At 44.5% G+C, this 22,255-nt stretch overlaps 3 protein-coding genes across 3 annotated transcripts in view; 1 reads left to right on the forward strand and 2 right to left on the reverse strand.

The window, feature by feature from the left end:
• Nucleotides 1-22,255, reverse strand: part of LOC138936390 (transcription factor GATA-6-like) — a 119,241-nt gene that overhangs the window by 40,534 nt on the left and 56,452 nt on the right. The gene's annotated exons all lie outside the window — the stretch shown is intronic.
• Nucleotides 1-22,255, forward strand: part of LOC138936389 (nuclear RNA export factor 1) — a 98,268-nt gene that overhangs the window by 13,648 nt on the left and 62,365 nt on the right. The window lies entirely within an intron of this gene.
• On the reverse strand, nucleotides 10,657-20,322 carry LOC138936712 (uncharacterized). Its single transcript, XM_070302326.1, has 3 exons — nucleotides 20,125-20,322; nucleotides 11,200-19,797; nucleotides 10,657-10,689 (listed from the first exon to the last, which is right to left on the reverse strand). Exons 1-3 carry the CDS (start codon nucleotides 20,320-20,322, stop codon nucleotides 10,657-10,659), a joined length of 8,829 nt encoding a protein of 2,942 aa, XP_070158427.1.

The raw sequence follows: 22,255 nt of genomic DNA on the forward strand, positions 1-22,255 counted from the left end.
TCTAATAACTCTAATCTTTCATAATCGAGATTAAGGAGATGCGAGAAGCAAAGAATAACTTTTATTTTTTGAATCGTACCCCCGTTAATCAATTTCGATTTTAAAACGGCCGGGCTAATTTCTTAGACAAAACAATAGGTACAAAAGGAAGTTAATTGCCGTTCCATTGACGATTCGTATTTGCGCGTGTGCCCTTTTGCATAAACGCAGAACGACGGCGCACTTGCCGATGCGATTGTTTAAGAAGTGGCCCGCATTAAATGCTTTAGCGCCCTTGGCCATATACGTGTATATAGATGTCGATAGGGCAGATTGTGGCCCTTCTTAAGGTAGTCGGCTACTCGAGGGTAACGAGGGTGAAAAAGGTAACTCGAGTTTCGCGGCACGTCGCGTCGAGTCGAGTACTACTACGTCGTCTTTTCAGTTCGCGGGCATGCGAACGCAGCCTCGGCTTTCCAACTTTTCTCATTGTCAGGTCACGAAACGCGATGATTAGGAGAGTTCGCTATTATCAGGAGAGATTACGCGAACCGGTAAGAATCACTAGTATATGGATATTCCAATCATTCTTTGACCCCAGGCACGTTTTATTTTTTTTCTATTCAACTGGAACAAATTTTATATCAAAAGTTTCTTCAATGAATTAAAGATTTTTCAAATAAAGTTATACATCTATCGAAAAGAAAGATCAATCAATTTCAGATCGTTGATTAATCTATTATAATTGGATAATTTGTTAATTAAATCAATACTCTTTTTGATATTATAGATATGAAATATTATAGTGCAAGATGAATCACAAGAAATTCCACACTTAAATATTTATTATTTCATTATTTAGCTTATTGTTTAAAATAGAGCAGAAAGATGGATAGAGTTAATGGATCCATCTTTAAAATTCTTTCAATACTTCTTCTCGAGCGTATTGCACATCAATGTTCCAGTCCACAGAGAGAATTTTACCAGGATTGTAAAATCTTTCTTTTCGCAACAGGTGTTCGATACGCGTGTCGCAAATTTTGCGTAACTCGATTAGAGAGCTCGGCTTGCGTTGCCAGATGAGGGGAGATGGACAAATTAACGTCGACGATCTTCGTACGTAAAACGCCGCTGAAGAAGCTGTTGAAACGAGACGTTCATTACGACGCGCCGATAAGAATCTATTCGAGAAGGGAGGGAGGGGATTTGAATTTCGAAATTCCGTGGCGAAAATTAATCGTGGCATATTTATGCGTGCGTTATGCAACACCGGGGGGGGAGGGGGAGGGGGCATAAGACTTTCGGACTGTGGAAGGGGAGAGGAGGGGAGCAGGAGGAGCCGTCGCGCGTCGCGTCGGCTAATTGAAACGCCACCGCATTCGAGATAAGCCCCATTGCGACGGAGAGTTATGAGACAATATTATGAGGCGCCCGTACGTCAAGCCTGAAATTAATTTCGGCCACATCGCTTTGCGCGACCAACCGACCGCAGATAGCGGCGCCTCTCTCTACGTCATTACGACGAAACCGTATCGTCCGCTCGTCGGACGGTCGTGTCTCTTTCTCTCGATGTTATCCCCTCGCCGTTATTGAATTCAATGCTCACTCGCTGCGCGTGTTCACATCCGGGAACGTAATTCTCGATACAGAACCGTAACAGAGCTATGTGACAAAGCGAAATGTCAAGAATGTACGCGTCCGCTTTTAGTTGTCAAAATCAGCTGTGACGCTTAGGAATTTAACTGTCGCACATCTGTCAATGATTTGTATTTTTAATCGGGATTTTAACATCGGATTGAATTGCATGCAACTTATTTAAAACTCGGTGTCATATTATTTGTCTTTGTCTTTCTTTCGGGGATAAAAGCAAAGGGAACGTGGGAATGTTTCGTCGACTTCACGAGAAGCAAATACGTATATATCTCCAGATATCTCCGGAAAAGCACATACGCCCGTCTGGAAACGCTCGCGGGGCACGCATAGATATGGAAAGGCCATTAGTGCCATCGTTTAATGCAACGTACGGGGCACGCCGCGTTAAACGGCACTTGCAGCTTCCGCGCGTTGCTCGTTAGGCTGATTTGTCGCTTTATTAGATCTTAGTTTGCGTTCGCGTCGGCGAGCACAGAATCGGGACAGCGGACATTACGCGGCCGGGTCGGATTTGCAATTTGCGTAAATTAGACGATTGCACACCGGCCGGCCACCTCACCCTCTTCGTTCCCCTTCGTTCTCTTACTACGCTACGTATCCTTCCTCCTCTCCTCCATCGGCCGATGTACTCGTACTCGCAGCGGCGTACCTCTAATGGCACGTGTAATCGCCCGATAATTTGCACCGCGCACTCCAACTCGGCGTTAATTGACCCCGGTCGTGCTAATTAACGAGACGCCGAAATTTACGACGCGGGAATTCTTGTTACTCGGTATATATTGATCGAGAGCGAGCAACTCCATCCGATCGACGTGGATGATTAAATTCGTCGTATCGCAAGGAGTGACGAACTCCTATTTGCCGTTACAAATAATTTTTCTCGCAACATTCTCCGCTATTGCGTTCCTAAGGATTGCTTCAAGTTTGCGATTTCTTTTTTCGAATGTATCGAATGAAACTAAATCGCTGATTAAAATAATAAGTTTTCGATATATGTTTTTCAAACATATTATCATAATATAAAGCGCATTTTTATAATATAAAGATGATGAAAATGGAAAATATAAAGATGGTACAAAAAAAAAATATATATATATATATATATATATAAAAATCGCAACGATCTCTTTGGTTCATTTTCAGACAGACTTCAGTTGTCCTTCTGCTCATATTTTCTTTCATTTCTCAATCATCCCTGCGTGTCCGGATCGAAGATCCAACGATCGCGCTATTCGCGGATGCGTTTTACGTGCGTCGCCGGACCACGTCACGTCCACCTGCATCGACGGTCATAAATTCCGGGGTTCGAATGACGGTGCAATGAGCCGAGAAGCGCGCAGCCGGTCCGGTTGCGCGAAATCACCGCGATATCGCGCGGTTGTTAAGAGCCCGCGAAGGGTCGATTTCACCCCCCGTCGGTGGGTGAAGATAAGGGGGAGGACCACCCGTCGGGGGGCAACCAATTGGCCGAATCGAATGTCGTTGGCCATCTGTTGTGGCAAGTGCGGAGACGGGACCTGGACTACTGTCCGCTACGCGTACACAATACATATATTATATATATATATATATATATATATATATGTATATGTATACACAATTATATAGTTGTCGCGCCGCGAGATCGCCGCCCTATCGTGGCGTTGACATCGCAATTATTTCGTTAGACCTCCCAGGGGACTCGCATTGCCATCTGTTAGACGAGCAATGCCATGCCACGTAATGTATACGCGACAAAATTACAATCAAAGGTATGTACGCCGCGGAGAAGAGTGGTCAGGATGTGATACGATGACGGGCCGATCAGCTGTTACTACATAATAATATTGCAATTTCTTTCTCGGAAGATTCTCGAATTTTAAAGAGCTCTACGCGGAAGAAAATGAAATGAAGAGACTCGCAACTATAATATATTATAGACCACGAGCATATCACGAAGACGCGGATACGAAAAAGTCGATACATCGGTTAGAAGGGGAGCGGAGAACAGGCGGGAGGGGGAGGGGGAGAGAGGAAACGGGATAGGGATGGAAAGTTTGCGAGATAAAGCGCGCTGCGCACGAGACAAAATTCATCCCCCTCGCGCGCCGGAACAGAGGGCGACGTTTGCAGAAGGGGCATCGGGAGGGAAAGGGTAGAAGGAGAAAGAGGAGAGGAGGAGGAAGGCAAGCGAGCGAACAGAGGCAGAAGAGGGCATAAATCAGACGGGTACCCGAAGGTACCGCGGAATACAAAACAGAAGAAGGATCGAGCTGGCGTCGCGACGCTGGAAAGAGGATCTCAGAGCGGCCGACTATTTTCCAATAATTTACCTCGGGATGTCGGGGTGGCCGGGGGACAATGGGAGGACGGGAGGATCCGCCGGGTAGTGGTTTTCCGGCGTTGGAGGTGGTGGTGGTGGTGGTGGAGGAGGAGGAGGAGGAGGATGCAGGAGGAGGGAAATAGCGGTCGGATGCCTACTGCTGCTAGAGAGCGGGCGAGCGCACACGACTGACACTATCGCGGCCATAAATACTGGGGAGCAGCCTCTGACGTCACCCACCGGGGGCCCGATATTATACTTTATCTCGAAACTAATTCCCCGCGAGCAGATTTATTGCAAGAAAGGGGTGAAAAAATACATCTTCTCGGCCCACGGGCCACCCGCTCGCTCCCTTCCACCCTTTCACCCCCTCCTCCCTATAACCTGCCATCCCATCCACCTGACTTATCGCGTTAATGTAAAAGTACTGGAGAGTACGAGGATAACGATGGTTTCGTCTTCCAAGATCCGGGCCTTGATCCGTGTCCTAATTTCACGACACGTTTTTCCGTCGCGCATCTTACGCTTTTCAGTATTAACATACACATTAAACCTTTATAAAGTTAAATGCAGCTCTGTGTTAATTAATAAACAATTATTGGCTTAATTGCGAGAATTTTTGTTTAAATTTTCAACTCTAAACAAAATCGAAAATTAGCACTAAATTCATAGAAATTTTCAACAATTGTTGCATTGTTCAATAACCGCGTGCTATTTTATAATAATACAGATATGCATAGTTTTTTAAACATCATCTAAATTTTACATTTTCCAAGTGAAATTAGTAACAAAGGCGCATTTTTTAATCCGGATAAATATTGTATATATGACGACAAGGAGAAAAAGAGTGTACGTTGAGAAAGAATGTACCGTGCAAAACGCGCGTATGGTTTGAAGATAACAATATATATCGGAGATATATCGTGCTGTTATCTCTAAAAGATATATCGTACAGTAACTCTTGCGCGCGCGCGCGCGCGCGCGTACGCTTTGGCATACACGCGGTTTCGCGCGCGGGAAAAACACCGACATTTTTACGAGGAGCCCCCGCACGATCTAGACGATATTGTTCCGAATCGTGCGCGAGTGGGCGATTCTTCTCGCGCGAAAAATATTTCATTGGCGTTTCCAATAACGCAAAATTATTTCCATGTTCGCCGAACCGTTATTGCAATCGTTGGCGTCCTTGCGTCGAGCCATCGACTATCCCATGAGGATGTTTTTAAAAATATAATTGACAAATTATATATATTATATTATATTATAATTATTATAAAAATATATATTTAAAAAATTATAATAAAAAAAAGTGAAACAGAAAGCAGGGGGATTCTTTAGGGATGAAAAGATCCGCCGTCGCGATATTTCTATCCCGTTGCGTCTTTTCTCGCTTGACGGATAAATCCCGTCTCCAATGAAACGGTTTAATAACTGCGGGACCGCCAATAGAAAAAACGCCGTGCGATGCCCGCGAAGCGGGACAGGTCCAGGAATATGAAAACCTCGGGAAAAATCCCGACGTTTACCTACACGTGTAAGCGGCGATGGCGAGGCGATGCAAACACACATACACGTATACATATACACGAGAGGCCATTTCACACAACCGCGCATACGGACCGCGTCCTCACGTACGTCCAAGAAAGCCCGGGGCGAGTTTTACATTTTTATTCCGCGCTTTCCTTTTTTCTCCGTCTCTCGCAACCACCATCCCTCCCTCCAACCCTCTGTCCCCCTTCCTCCCAATCCGGCGAACGAACGAGCGCGCAATCAGCCACCCCTGCACGCCAACCACCCCTGCCACCGCGGTAGGATTCGTACCGGAGACGGTATTTCACATTCAAAACACCCTTCTCTCTTCCCTCTCGCGTCGCGTTCTCCTCACCTCCTCGGTCGGGCCTCGAACGTCCTGGCGTATCTCTGGAAGGAATACAAAACGTGTGGATCGTGCATGGAACTCGGTGCATACGGCGTACGCATACATCCCCGTGTATGTATGCGTGCGCGCGGTCCAGTTTTAATTTAAAAAATAATTAAACCGCAAAAAATATTAAACGAGCCCACCCCTGCACATTTTTGTCTCTCCCCATGTTTTTCGGCGGCGCTCGCGCACGTGTGACAAGGGGGAGCTTTTGCGCGTGATAGGATAATACGACTTTCTTTCGTTCTCTTTTTTCACACCCATCCCTCTTTCTCTCTCTCTCTCTCCCTCTGTCTCGCCCTTTCCTCGCATCTTTCTCGCTCACGTAGCGACGACGCCGAGGATCCAGGGTGTCGCAGGGTGTATATTCGCGGGAAGAGGTAATTGGAAGCACAAAGAGAATAGACACGGATAACCAATGTCTCCATTAAGCGCGCGCCGATTGTAGCCTGCACGCTTGACTACTTTCTGCTCCCTTCCGCGCTTCGTCTCTCGAAAAAAATGAAGCATCTATCTTCGAGGGTGTACGATTAACACTATAACTACGGAATTCTCTCGGATAAGCTTTGTACAAGTGATGTAGCGCTTCGAGGATAGGCGGCTTCCCATACTCGCGATGATACGTTTCAATTTTAATCTTCTTCTCCCTCCCCCCGATGCATCGAGAGACTGAAGACTCGTATCGGAAATCGCATGTTTTGTGTAAACGCATCCTCCATATCCGATATATGCCAATTCCAAGTTTCTTTTTGTCGCGGAGACAAAGATCTTTGGTTTCGTCGACTCTGAGAGCTTAACGCGCATTATTCCGCAGCAGCTATGTTATCCGTAAGATCGGAATCTTGTTGGGATTTTACGATCCTCGGCGACAAATCCGGACACTTTTAGGCCTCGTGTCCAACATAAGGTAGGTTAGATATATTATCTCAGGTATATCGGTCCAGAGAGCACGAGGGATCGTGCCATTATTATTGTACGCGCGTCGATCTTATATTTATAAATATTTGATAGTATTCGCTCTACAATATTAAACAATTATTCGAATCGAAATTTTGCTTCTATTTTCAATTTTCAATTTTGCTTAATTTTCTCACATTTTTAGATTTTATATAGAGGTTTACTTTATATAGGAATTAAGCTCCTACTTTGTACTTTAAATAGACAGAGTAACCGAACAGTAAATTTCGACACGGTGGTATATACTCAAAAATCTTTCGCAATATCTGGCCAACAAAATTTCGCTACTATTATACCGAAGAAATCTCAATTTAATCGCTGAAAGAAACACTTATCGTAGAAAAATACGAGTTCCAACGTGTCATCGCGTAATAGAAGCACGTATAAAAAAATTATTAACAAAGAAAATTTCATTCTCCCATCTTGAAATAGACTTGTACGCGATAATAAAGAAAGATACGGGAAATATATTGCAAGGCGCGCTTTTGTGGCGCCACACGATGACCTTATCCCAATGTAGGATCACGAAATCCTCGGGGAGGATTCTCCACGCGATTGCTCCGTCGCCGCGAAATCCCGAGCGGATTCGGGCCCGGGAAACGTGTCGTTCACCTAAACTGGAAAACGCCGCATTGTCTCAGGTATTATTGGGGCGTGTGGACGGTCCCCATTTTCCGTTCGCTCTCTCGAAAGGTTCCCTAAGACCTCGTGTCCTACCTACCGTTCGACCGCACGCCTTTCGGGCCTTCGAAAGGGACGATCCCCACTGCGACGGAGGGGCCTTAATCCACCGCGCGAACAAAAAGAGTTGGCACCGACATAATGAGAAGCTCGTAATGCGAGACCATTGTTGCGGGCTTGCGCGAACAATCGGCCCGTACTGCGTTAAGCCCTGTAAACAGTGATGCCTTCGACGACCGATTCGATTCACCTCCGGGTTTCCTCCCGTGATGATAAACGCGTAAATTACATCCCGTGCGTATTAAGCGCGTGCCTAAGATGAACCTAAACGTTGGATCCGAGTGGATCCGTCGTGCGACAGACATATTTTTCTTTTTCGCAATTTTTCCTTCGCAACTTTTAAGAACGGATAACGACGGTTGTTAATGACACACATGCATATTCGCTACATCGCGTGTACGTACGCGATGCATTAATGTAATTATTATTTAATGTATGTATCGGGAATAATGTGAGGGAGAGAGGGAGGAGAAGGATATACGAGGGTACGTAATTTACGACGTGCGCGGAATTTACGAGCGTCCGTCATGGAAATAGGCAGGTCGTCGTTTAATTAGCGTAATCCTGCAATTACGTTGAACTCGAAGAACCTATATCTCGTAATACATTAATTGTCTATAATTATATACAAGCTTCCGTAGCAAAACGAAGACGCAGTTTTACGAAAACAAGTCGTGTTATTTCTTCGCGATCTTTAATTAGGACGACGGCAAGCTTCTCGATTTTTCGCCAGATATGAGCGGGAAAACAGTTGTTATCGAGTCTAAAGTCGATCGGACGCGACATGGATAAATTGAGCGGGATACCGATGAGACGGTTAAATGTCGGCCTCAGGTGTCTCGCATCTGATGCGCACCTGCGCGGCAGGTATCACTGCGACCGTCCATATTCGATATCGCCATCTGCGCGAACCAACATCGATCGACATTATTAACGCAAGAATCGCATGTCCGACCCCGATAAATTTTTCAAACGTTTACGCGAAAATTTTTATACGCAGTCATACGTGTCGAGTCTCATCGGCACATTTTACTAGCCTTGTTCTATCGCGTTTCGAGCGAAAACTGTTTTTGCTATTTCTCTTTTCATCTCAATTTTCAATCCAATATTTACTTTGACACTTTAAGTATTCATCGACTTTTGAAATTAAATATTTAATTTATAAATTTGACGAAAGAACAATCTATTTCAATCTACATCGCGGGGGCAAAATAAACGTCCGACATTTCCTCTCTATGTTAGTTGAAGGGCGATTATAGGGACGAGAAAATATTCTTCATTAATGTTAATTAAAAAAAAAGAAGAAAAAAATATAAATAAATTCAATCCGTGCCTATTCGTCGTTTTCGCGGTCGTGCTTCCTTGACGAAGAAGGGTGAAAGGGGCGCGCATCGTTAAGACGTCGATAAACGCGCGAGTTGCGATAAGATTGGAGGAGAACGGGAGAGGAGGACGTCGTGGTGCATCGAGGGTGCATCTGCGGTACGAATCTGCTGGTTTACGGGCCGTGCACGCGTCTATATAATTATTCTCGATGCAGGATACACATATCTTTATAAGGAAGGGCTCGCCCGTATACACCGCGCGCCGGTATCCGCCGCGGTATCTTTATGGCTTATTACAACGCTTTAGGCAACTTCGTGATCAACGTGAGGAACGGGAAGAGAGGGGAGGTCCATGATCGCTCGAAGCATTTTGCCGTTTCCATCAGATTTTGCACGAGGTACATAATTGTTTAACGTTACCGCGAGTACACGAAGGAAAATACCGAGATTGAAGATGTACGAGGTTTCTTAAAGGCGTTAGACTAAGCAATTTTTAGTTAGGATGTAGGGGGAACGTATTATTATACGACGTTAATAACGTATTATTAATGAGCCAAGTGTTAAAGACTCGAAACGAGCCGGTTAATTGTACGAATCCCCGCAGAGATAATGATGGTATAATAATTAAACAATCGCGGACAAGGTAATTTTTCACAACTTGATGTAAAATTCTCTGTAGAAAGATTATTAAAATTCGTACAAGAGATCAAACGAGGATAATGGAAATTAAAAGAAGCTGTTAGTACTTGCTCTTGTTTCTCTCTCCCCCTCCCTCCCCCCCGACACGATATATTGTTGCGAGAAAGAATCATTCGCGGAACACGCAGATTCCCGCATACGGTGGACGGTTCGTGTGACGGTTCCACCTTACCGAGTTAAAGGAGGACAGGAACACATTCAGATGAAGAGATAAATAGATTGAACGCGCGGGGGCCGGGGGGGAATCGTAGCGTGCGGGAGAGAAAGAGAGATCGGGAGAGAGTATACTGGTTCAAGGTGCCAACAATGCCCTCCATTCAGGCCTCGTACACACGGGCGCATTATTGAATTCAGTCGCTTTTAGACAGATAGAGAGAGAGAGAGAAAGAGGCAGCATGCGTGAGAAAAAGAGAGACAGAGTCATATCGGGGAAGCAAGGCGAAGGGGAGAGAAGAGCGCGAGCTGAATGTTATCTATATTATCCGGGCAAGGGTTTTAGCCGCTTATGCTGTTTGGCGTAGATCTCTCTCTCTCTCTCTCTCTCTCTCTCCCTTTCGCTCTGGAGAGATTATCTTCCGCAGTATCTGAAGCCGCAGCCGCGCGCCGCCGAAAAGCGAAGTGCTCGGCCCGGGGCGAAAGATAGAAGGGCACACGGAGGGAGGAGGGAGGTGCGCGAGATCATCGCGAGATACGTTTGTGTGCCGGTGTACACGTCTAGTCTCGAAATCTAATGTGATGTCTGTGTCACGTACCTCCTTCCACCGCTGCTCCGTGTCGCGCGCATAAACGGTCCATGCCTTTCTCGCTCTATCTCTCTCACCTTCTCTCCGTTTCTCCCGCTTGTCACTCTCGTCGAAACTACGCGCCCCTATATGCACGCGTCGTCGACCGTAGCTACGTTCTTGCTCCTCTCTTTCCACATTGCATTTTAAAATCAAGAGTTACCGGGATGCAAACATCACTCGGGAAGATTAGTTTTGTTATCTCTCTAGAAATATTAGAATAACTTTGCTATACAAATAATAATACTTATTTCGAGTATGTAATCTGTTCCTCATCATATCGAAGGTGATACTTGATTACTTATTGTTGGACGTGTGAGTATCTAATATCTAATACACATATGATCTAATAATCAACACAAAATATCTATAAAATTATTATCGATAATTGAGCTATATATAACTATTGTATATAGTTGAAAACTGATCGCCGTTTGATTTCGTTGAGGCTTATCTATTTCCAATATTATATTGACAATATAAATCACACAATATTTTTATACAATAAATTATGTGAATAATTGTACATTTGAAAAAATAAGATAATGTAAAATTGAAACACAAAATATAGAATAAAAAAGAATTATTTGTAGAATCAAAAAAAAACAGCTTCCACATATCTCAACCTGTCTTATTGAGGATGTTTATTTCTGATCTGATAATTAATCGACAAGAATATTCTCTCTCGTTGCTGCTTCAGTTGTATATTTCATGTTTTCAAATATTATTAATAAAGCTTACCGTCTGCGCTTTTAACGAGTAATTGTTACGCTATCTGTCGTTACTATGATGATCGATATAATTTAGCGAATAATTGATACCTCATAAGATTTAATTTACCTTACATCCCTCATGCTTCTCTTTCATGCCCTCATTTCTCTTCTCTCTCCTCGCATGCCTACTAAGATCTTTCTTTACGGTTCTCGTCTTTTCGTCGTTTCTCGTCTCCTCCTCCTCCATCAGCTCCTTTATAAGAGATAGATTTTCTTCGTCTCTTAGCAACATGTCGCGGAGCATCCTGATAATCGGCGCGTTTCCGTCGACATCATCGTACTCGACGTTGACACTAGTGTCCGGTTGGAGGAGAATTCTTGGCGACGACTCGTGATGTTTCCGATTTCGTGATTTCTTTGGCAGTTCCTCGGACAGCGAATTCCGCGAGGGAAGAGATTTAACTATCCTTTTTTGCGATTTAATCGAGCTGTCGGCGCCTTCACCGCTAAGATAACCGAGATTATTTGATCTTCGATTCGAGTCATTCTTTGATTGAAGAGTCTCGCCTTTTCTTACCGTCTTATTGCGTTTGACGGGGACCTCGAAAATATCGTCGAGCAACGACGTAGTCGACCGATCGTTTCCCTTCCCCTTCGTTCTCGCGTCATTTGCGATCGGTACTTTCGTGCTGAGCTCGCTCAATGATCTTCTCGTCTCTTCAAGTCGAGACGAATTGAGATTCCTCGCATCCTCCGTCGAATTCCACCTTCGTCGGGCGACATCGTACGGATGTTGCAGCATGCCGCTGACGACGCGAGTCTTATCCCTTACGTAGATGTTATTCTGACTGGTAGGATTCTCCTCCTCGGACGACGGTATGGTCTCGAGCATGTTATAGATGGCGGCCTTCAGCGAATCCTTGTCCTCCCGGAAAGCGCGCGGGACGATCCCCGTGCCAAGACGAGCGACCGGCTTTTCAGCTCCAAATATTCTTGGATGCAGCGTCGGTTCCTCGTGAACGACGTCGACGTTGAGATCGACGCCCTCTTCTCCCGGACCGTTCAGTCTCACCGCCGGTATCAATGTCTTTATCTGCTGCTTTATGTCATCGGGCACTTGGGAAATATTAACGAGATGCTCGAACAACGCCTTTAGGTACGCGCCCCTCGTCGCATACGCCAGGTGATTGAAACCGATTCCGTACACGAGCCTGTCGTACTTGCGGTCGAGGAACGTCGCCACGTTCACCGCGTCGCCCTCTTTCACCTTCGTGTAATCGATGGCGCGCATCAGACCGTACGTGTCCACGTCTACGTTGGAATCGAACACGTCTTTCTTCAGCTTGATCGGTTGTGCGCCGAGTCCCGTGGTTTTTATCCTGTCCCTGAAGTACTCGAGAGCCTCCTGCTGTACGGGATCCTGTTGCACGCTCTCCAGCTCCTGGCCCAGATCCATGATGGCCTCCAAGAGTCGACTCTTGGTCACGTACTCGAACGGATCTTTGGGTAGGTTCAGTCGACGCAGCAGATCGGGAACGGAAAAGAACTTGATGATGCCGCGGATGAGTCTCTCGTCCCTTGTCTTCGGCAACGCGAGGAACAGCGATTCAACATTGACGTCGTCTATCGTTCGCGGTATTATTCGATCGATCTTAGTCTCATTGCGCAGAGTACGATTCAGATACTTCAACTCGGTTTGAAACTCGCCGTCGTTCGGTTGACCGGATACACCTTTCGATAAACGCTCGTTCAATATGTACAGCCTCTGCTTATAAGTGGGATATGCCGTATGAAAGTCGCTTTTTGTATCGTTCATTAAAACGGATTGCAATCCAATTCGCAAGAGATACTTTCTGATAGTTTGCAATTTGCTCGCGTGGTATCTGTAATCGCGCAGCTGTTTCAATACGTACTCCACCTCCTCCTCGCGAATACTATGCGCGACGTCCGTCTTGAGAATCTCGACGCTCTTTCGTACCCTATCGTCTATGTCGCTGTTCTCGGCCACTTTTAACAATTCCATGAGCAACTGTTTCGGCGTATCGTCCGCCGACAAATTCCTCTGCACGATCGGCGTCTGTATCTCCTGACATCGTAAGAGCACTTTGAGATCGTCGTACTTGCGATCGCTCGGAATGTCATCAATGGCCAGATCGATATCGTATGGTGTCGGTTGCTCGTCATACGTCTGATTTTCTTTAATCTTCAACATCACGTAATCGTGCAGAAACACTTCCATGTCATCAATTACCGATTTGCTCCCAATCAGCTCCGGTTTACGGATAAATTCCCTCATCGTCACGCGCATCATGGTGTATATTGTTCTCTGGAGGAAAACACCATGATAAACGTTCTCGATGGGCGAGATCAGAGCGTTCGCGTGACTTAGCGTGTACAGCCTTAGCGGTACAAACTGCTCGAACGGCATACTATTTAATCCGGTAATTATGTGATTGTGAAGCTGTTCCTTGTCGAATTTTCGCATATTATCCGTACAGGCCTTGAAGGCGTTTTTCATAGCGCCGTCCATTTTCACGTCGCGCAGAAACAACGATGACATATAAATAATTAATGCCCATTCGTTATGAACGGTCTCTGGATTGGTCTGAAAGCGATAATTCGGCGGCAATATTTGGATCAGATTGTCGGTCTTTAATATAAAATCTCGGAGGGTTACGCACGGTGCGGAACCCATGGTCTGCGTGGTGTTTATGAGAACCGTTATACGATCCTGAGGAACATTTACCTTCTCTGGCAACGATTTCGTGTTCGTCTCCAAGTAATCGAGGGCGGTGAACATTTCGCCGTTTTGCAGCTCCTTGATGTTTCGCAGAGCGGCCAACAGATCGAGGATGCGCAACTTGAAGATACGTGACGTACGATAAACGTCGAGATCCCATGGGAGAAGCGACGTGATGTTCGTCACTGACAGAAATCGCAGAAGCGGTTTTATCATAGTGAAACGAGTGCACGGTATCGACCGTATCAGAACTTCCACGTGTTTCGATGTGACATCGAAGTCGGGCAACGATTTTAACGTTGCCTCCGCGTTAGTCAAAGCTTGCTTCGTACTCATATTCGTGGGATTGGCCACTTTGCAATAGCGCAGAATCTTGGCGATTTTCATCTTTCGCGATTCTAGGCTGGCAAGATTGAAATGAATGGGCAGGTATGGCATTAATATAGCCAGCTTGCAATTTGTTATAACCTGCTTCACATAAAAGGCGCTCAACGGCAATGGCAGTATCAGTCTCTCGATTTCCATGTCATTCACTACGGGTATGTTTGGCATCTTGCTAACGATTCTTTTGGCGAAATTGACGGAATATAACCAGGGTTTAAATTCATTGTTTTTAGATAATTCGTTCAAAACCGCTAACACACGCAGTTTCTTCGTCTTATAATTGGTCAATTGGAAATTCATGGGCAAGGATGAGACGACATTTATGATCGTCATCTTAGTCTTAAGTGGCTCTATCTGCTTATACTGCTCGAATGGAATCTCTTCTATGATAGATCTTATGTCATCGCTGTTCACTAACGGCTCTTCTGGTATCACGTTGGAGCTAATCTTTGCCGATTCGCTCGTAAGTGCATCGAGGACTGTTTTTAGCTTGTCATTCTTCGCGGATCCAAGAGTCGCGCTTAGCAACGACAGAACATTGTGCAAAGCCAATTTAGCATTATCCGTTTGCTTTATAACGAAATTTCCAGGCAACAACTTGATCAACGGGAGCGGTTTCAGATATTTTTTGATGAGCTCAACGTGAGATATTCCTTCGACGGGAAGTATGTTCAGGAGCGGCGCCAGATCATCCTGCGTGATGTTCGGAACATCGGGATACGTCTCCACTTCACGGGCAAGTTTTTCCAATTCCGAATGAACGTCTGTAATATTCAGTTGCAATAGTTGTCGCAGTAAATGCAACGCTTTTGTCTTAAACGTCGGCCGGTTGTCCAAAGTAAACAACTGCGGCAATAGATTTAGCAGTTTTTCAGGCTTGAGAAACTCGCGTATCTTTGGCGAAGCGATAGAACCGATGAATTCGAGATCCTCGGCGGACGGTTTGTGAAAATTTCTGCGAGACAATCGTCTCACTGAGCCAGCTCTCTCACGTATCGACTCTCTCACAAAAATTATGGTCTTGTAGAGGATCTTTCTTTGTTTCAAATTGGGCGATTGCAAACAAATGTCCAGGACGGCAGCAAGGCCATTAATTGATACGCCATACTTAGTGTATTTAAAGTCCGGTGGCAGATACTTGATCAGATTATCATGATTTAAGAATATCTTGAGTGGAGCCAGATCATATTTAAGCTTCAGACTCGTCAAGGCATGATGCATGCTCTTAACGTCTCGCTCAGTGACGAAGTTGAAACGTTTTTCGAGATTTTCGCGCAACTTGTTCGCCGAGCTATAGACATTTGTGCTCTCGATATCGCTGCTCTCAATCAGCGACAGCAAACGAAGCAGTTTCTTAACCGGAGTGGAAAATATTTTCCAATTCGTGTCCTTGGGAATGTACTTGTAGAGTTCTTCGGACTCCAGGAAGATCTTGATGGGCGCAAAATCTCTATCGCGCGGTATCAGAACCAGCATCTTCTCCCAGTCCTTTTTGCTCAAATGCCTCTTTGAGGACGTCTTGCTGGGGCCCATCGTCAACATCAGAACACGCTTCAAAGACTGTAAATGCTTCCGCATGTTGTAATCCACATACATCGTTCCCTCGTGTAACAGATAATCAACGATAGTGCTGAGTATTTCGGTATTATCGTCGGATATGTCGGAAAATTCCTCTGGATTTAAATAACTCAATACTTCAGGATCTATGATGGAATTGAGATAGTCTACGTTGGTTTGTTGAACATGTTTCAATTCCAGTAGCAATGGTCTGAGCTGATAACCGGTGACGATTGGACGATCGCCCAACTTCTCGATTTCGGACTGTAATTTCTTCAATTCATGCGCTGCGGTTTGATTACGGCGGACCTCCGGCAAACTTGTCATCTTGGATAACAAAAGAGTTAGCGGCATTTTCGATTCAACGATTTCATTGTCATGAGTGAAACGGGACAAAAGGTTGTTGTTAAAGAGTTGTTCGATCAATTTGAATTGTGGTCTGACCTGACGTGGCATAGAGTTTAGTACATCCTCGAGATCCGAGTTCAACGTACTCGCGGATTCTCTGTCGATGGGTTCGATATTTCTCAGTATCAAGAGCGCATCGTGGAGTCGCGTGTCGTTGTTTATCTGGTTTTGCTTCCAAAGGATGTTTAGCAAGGTGCGATACCGCTCTTTGGGATCTGCAATCGGAAAGACGGTGCGGGCGAATTTCTCGTTATATCGTCCCTGATTATGCAGAAACAGTCTAATAGAAGCCAGCTCGTTGGTGTAACCGATTCCCACATCATCGAGTACGGTCAGCAAGTCTATGTCCACCCCGAAATCGAGTATGTCCTGTCTAACGGCACTCAACAATTCGAAGACCTTGTTGTTTACTTTGATCACAGGATGCTGTAGTAGACGACGCAACAATGCCAGCAGCGATAACTTGGCCGATTTTGCGACAGGCACGATGACCTTGAGTTTGTTGAGTCCCGAAACAGTCAGAAGATCTCTCACGGGATCGTAAATGGCCGCTTTCGCAACGGCAACGGCGCTCTTCAACATCTCGACTTTCGTTTTCCATCCGTTCAATTTTGTATCGACGTTGGAGATGACTTTCGTCAAAGCAGGATTATCGGCAATGTCGGTTCGACGTTTCACATGATACAAAATTGCCAGCAATAATTCCTCCTTCTCCAGCGAATCCGAGTGTTTAAACTCCTCCGGTAGAACACTATACACCCAGTCTGGCGTCAGTAGTTTCCGTAGTGGTTTGGCGAAAGAATCGACGGGCAAGAACGACAAAGCTTCATTGATCCGCGTCTTACTGGCACGCGTTTCCTCATCCGGATATTCGTCGTATCTGATTTCTTTCAACGCCATCAATGCGGCTTTCGTCAGGTTCTTCATTTTATTTTTAGCGACAATCTCCTCGAAATAACTTTGCAACCAAGCTTGTCGTTTGTCGGACGAAACTGTCACGTTTCGTAATTCGTTTACTTCTTGCAAAAGCGGCTTGTAAACAACGTTGCTCGGATCCTGCAACGATTGGATCAGGTAAGCGTAAATTGACGTCTGACGAGGACGTTCGTTGCCGTCCAAGGAACTCAACGCCGCTCGGACGCGTCTCAGTAACAACTTCTCCGTGTGTATTACGCTCGACTCGGTCAAGTATCTCAGCAGCATAATCAATGCGTCGCGCGGGCTGGCCTTTTCCAGTATCGAGAGATTTAATCTCGGAACGAGCGTCATTAAATTCGCTTTCTTCAGCAATAGAATCACAGGCTTCACGTACGTGTTGTTCGGCAGATATTCCAGCATCGCTTCTAATGTCCGCTTTTTCAGGATCTCGATGTTAATCTGATCTTTCTCTTCGAGAATGCTCACCGCCTGCTTTACAAGACTTGCCAGATGACCATCCGACGCGATATATTTAACAGGATAGCTCAGAACCCTGGCAAGAATGTTCTCAGGCGTGCCGTTGATGGAGATATTCCAGTCACCCACGTTCATATATACGGATGATTTCAAAATTTCGTTCTTCAACGTATCATTGAACAATAGTTGTTGAACTAGGTAGACGAAGTCGACTCGATCGAAAGTTCTGACCTTCAGCGGTGGTCCGTCAATGTTGTCGAGAGCGAAGCTCAACGCCTCGGAGAAACTTGCGCTCGCTCCCTCAATTTTCAAGCTTACCGTTCGTAATATTAACAAGAGCCTCTCCCTTGGCGCATGCGCATCAGCTAGATTGAAGTTTGGCGATAGAAACGTGAACAATCTCTTCTTGTTAAAGAATATTTTGAGCGGTAGATATCGCGGATCGCTTTCAATACCCGGTAGTTGCTCTAGAAGGAGTTGTAGATCCTTCGAGGTATACAGATTGATCAGTAGCGGCTTCTCGAGATAGTTGCGAGCGTTCTGGAGGGCCTTGGATAGAGACTCGTCGGATTTCACGGAAGCGAGCGTCAAAGCCCTCTTCAGCAGTGCTAACAGTAGATTTCTGGGAGTATCGTACTCGAATTTGTTGAATTGATAGCCGAGAATGTCGAGGATATTCGGCTTGGACAAAAAATTCAGCATGGGAGCGAATTTCTCGCTCTTGAAGGCGTTCGGTATGCGCATCAGCAGAGAAAAAAAGTCGACCTCCACGTCCATCGAATCGTCCCTCTGAAAGATGACACCAGAATCGTAAAGCGGACTCCGTTCACCAGTCAGACTCCCAGCGCGACTTTTGTAAACGAAATTGTCGATGACGATCGCTTGCGGCTTGCTGATCGGGATGCTTCTCAAACGAGTCAGCGCGAGCAACGTCAATTCCCTGGGATCGTCATTCGCTCGTTTATTTCCGAAAGCATAAGTCCACGGCAGATCATCGGACAGATGGGAACGTAACGTTCTCATCGCGTCGCTCACGTTCCGCTGCAAACACGGCGTGTCAAAAGTATCCAGATAGTCATTTATCTCATATTGATTAATTGGCGCCGTGTAAGCATAATTGCCATCATATGCCAGTTTTTGCGAGACAAAGGAGGTCAGCAAAGACAGAGGTTTACTTAAATGTTGTAGATTCGAGTTTCTACGAAGACGCGACAACATTTGCAAAAGAGCTCGATCGCCCGTTTCGTAGAAGCCAATATCGAGATCTTGAAAATGCGAGTCATCAAGATGATTCGCGAGATATTTCGCCACGGCGGTAACGTTAATCGGGTAATAATTGTTCGTAATCGTCGAGAGTATTTTCTGTTTGTCCTTCCACGCGGAAGCGAACGCATAAGGCTCCGCGCCGAGATTCTGAAGCAACAGCGAGATTGCTTCCCGGGTTGCCTTGGACGACAATTCGTCCACCTCCAGGCGTTCGAGGACGGCCCTCAGAAAATCCATCGCATTCACCAGACTGGGTTCTATGTTCCACAACAGAGGATCCTCGGCGCGCGAACGCTCCCTCATTCGCTGCGCGACAAAACTGACAGCGTCGAGGATCTCCGGATCCGTTAAATCGAATGCCGGATAATTCATTAATATCGCGGACACCAGGCGAAGATTCAGCGTTCTAACATCGTTGCGAACCGCTCGCAACACAAAGTCAACGTCCTTTGTCAAGGATAAAGGCCTGCGCTTATCGTGCAAGATTGACTTTATCATCTCCGGGTTCACCTTCCGCAACATGTCGGTGAGCGACGCTTGTTCTATGACGGCACTGATGTCGTGAAAAGTATTTATACAGAGCGACGCATATTCGGAGACGAAGCGATTGTCGATTCTCTCCAGCATTTGCAGGAGTTTGTACAGCTGCTGCTTCGGCAGCTTGTTTCTCAGCGCCGGCAGGATGGGCAGCAGCTCGTACATGGCGACCCGACGATTTCGTACGGCGTCGTGGACGAGCTCGAGAGGTACTCTCGCGTGATCATCGAGACAGAGCAGAAGCACGCGGCCCAACGCTGTTACCAGATTGTCTCGTAAAACTGCGGCGGCCTCCAAACGCGATAAAATCTCCTGCGACGCGGTAGCCGGATCATCGGCAATGCTTTGTAAGGTACGACTGACTGTTGCCATCGATCTTCGCAGGCTACTACGATGGTCCAAGCAATATTGATCGTAATGCTTTCGTCTATGTGAATTCTACAATATCAATCGATAGAATAAATGCAAAAAGGAGTAAATTTATTACTCATCTGTCAATCTTTGTCAATCGTATTGAGAATACTGAGACTTTATATAAAGAAAATAAATAGAATATTTATGTGAAATTATTATGGATTATTATTAATAGTCCAATTTATTAGAAGAATATTTCAACTAAATTAATGCGTTGATTATAAAATTAATTGTACGTGCTTTCCTGCTAATATTTGTATTGACTATATGTAAAAAGAAACACAGAAATATAACGTGAGAGAGGAAGAGGACTTTGAAGAAATTTATTACAATTATCTTATTTACGCTCACCGATGCTTGTCGTTCAGCAACAGATTGCGCGAATTGACAGAATAATATCGATGCCGTTACGGTCAATATCGCGATCCAGTTTACTCGAAACGGGACTCGGAGATTTGGAGCATTATATCGACATTTGAGCGACGCGACCTTTTCCTTTTCCAGAATGCAGTCCATATAATCCAAAAATGCATTCCTCACATTCGCCATCTATAGAGAAATATCAAAGTACAGTTCAGTTGCGATCTCTCTCTAAAAGCTGTCTGAAATTTTCATTATTCATTTAGTTGAAAGAAAAATGCATTTTTCTCTATATGCTTGAACGAAACAATTTTATCCTATTTATAATATCTTATCATTGATTGTGTACTAATACAAATTATGATGTTATTGTCTTGAATCTTTATGTCTGCGTTTTATCATGACTCGAACATTGCTGTTTGCTATGCTAACGCGAAATAAGAACACACACGCCGATAAGAAATTAATATTCGCACCGAGTTCAAGGTGTATTATTTGTATGTCATACGTTGGATTTATCGTTTAGTCTACGATCCGCCAATTGTTACAAGCCGCAATCTCGCGAAAATATATGAATCTCATATAGCAGCAACTCTCCAAAATATTTTCTATTTAGAGGTATGAGAGCAATAATTGAATTAAACACGCGCATGTAAAGAGAAGCAATAATTGAAATAAAATTTATGTAAATACATGTAAGTGTCATACAAGTATAAAAAAAAATATACATTATATAAACATTTGGTTTTTAATATTGCCGAATTAATTAATCCGATTCATACGTAAATGGAATTCATCCGCAACTGAATACATACAAAGATACATTATCCCTGCTCGTAAAGAAAGAAAATTGCTCAGTGTAAAGTACGAATCGTGCGGTTCGCAATCACGATCATTTAATGTAGAGTGGCACGATCAAAAACTCTCAACACAATGGAACGTCATCCATAATCGTTGAAAGAAAAAATTGTACGCATTTGTTGCGATAACCGATTTATATAAACTCGAAGGCTATGATTTGTATCTAATCTACTAGGCGTCGATCTGTCTATCGCTAGCTATGATCATTTTCAATCATCGAGTCAACATATATGAAAGAGTTTTACCTTGTAACGAATACGAGGGACACGTATTCCCCAATAAAGCGATATGTCACCTCGCGAGTATATCAATCTGGTGCGTTTCTCTCGTGTGTTTTGCGATTGGCGACGATAGAGGTTCATCGAAGACGTCGATCGAAGTTCGGATTGTCCGCGACTCTACTCGATCAGTCGGATCGGATCGACGGTGGGGCCCGATTAAATCGGTAGCGCGAGCTCGCGATGACGAATCGCTAATCGATTTCGATAATCGCCGCTACACGAAGAGTGTCGAGGAGTGTGAATCAATGCACTTGCATGCACGTGTATGCATGCGGGAAGCGATAATGCGGCGAAACGTATCGAATGAGCCGGCGCAAACTAAATTCCTATGAAATTTCATTCGTCGCGTTGGCTTTTCTCGTTCGCGAAAACTGTGGAAAATTGCGTCTATAGCAATTTTCAATCGTCAACATCGTTTGTGCCGATTTGGATCTAGATTCATCATATTAACAGACGCGTTAATAAAATGTTCTTAATGATGTAAAAATTTTAATGATAAATTTACTTGTTAATTAATTTGAACAGAAATTTTACTTTTTTCAAAATCCTTCCTTTATACATGATGCTTTATTCGCATCATCACCGCGAGATTTACTAAAGATGGAATCGATTTACGCGAAAGAAGTATTATTTTTTTATAATTTTATTTCTAATTGTTTCTCTTGCGCACAACTTTTACCGGTCTAAAATTAATATTGTATGTATTTACCTACATAGAAATTTTCTTATTAAAATCTAATTTTATATTATCGTTACTTTTATATGGATATTTTATACATTTCTAAATAATCTCTCTTTCAACTGTTGCGTTGTAAATTAATTATAATATGTGTCATAAAAAGAAACGGATATTTAATCATCGCGCTAAATATATATTTGTAAAGGCGAGCTTTGTTCAAAGTTTCTTTTTATTGGCTTCATGGTGGCACTCGCATATATGCCGAACGCCTCGACGATAATAAAAGCGTTGCATCGTGTGT

This window comes from Polyergus mexicanus, unplaced genomic scaffold (assembly GCF_030449975.1).
Source record: "Polyergus mexicanus isolate NDT 795.1 unplaced genomic scaffold, iyPolMexi1.0 SCAF_9, whole genome shotgun sequence".
Lineage (NCBI taxonomy): Eukaryota > Metazoa > Arthropoda > Insecta > Hymenoptera > Formicidae > Polyergus > Polyergus mexicanus.

Coding starts and splice junctions, on each gene's coding strand:
- LOC138936712 (XM_070302326.1), bottom strand. CDS start 20,322: ATGGCGAATGTGAGGAATGCATTTTTGGATTATATGGACTGCATTCTG. Junction 19,798..20,124: donor TTGCTGAACGACAAGCATCG/GTGAGCGTAAAT, acceptor TTGATATTGTAG/AATTCACATAGACGAAAGCA. Junction 10,690..11,199: donor AGAAGCATGAGGGATGTAAG/GTAAATTAAATC, acceptor TATGTGTATTAG/ATATTAGATACTCACACGTC.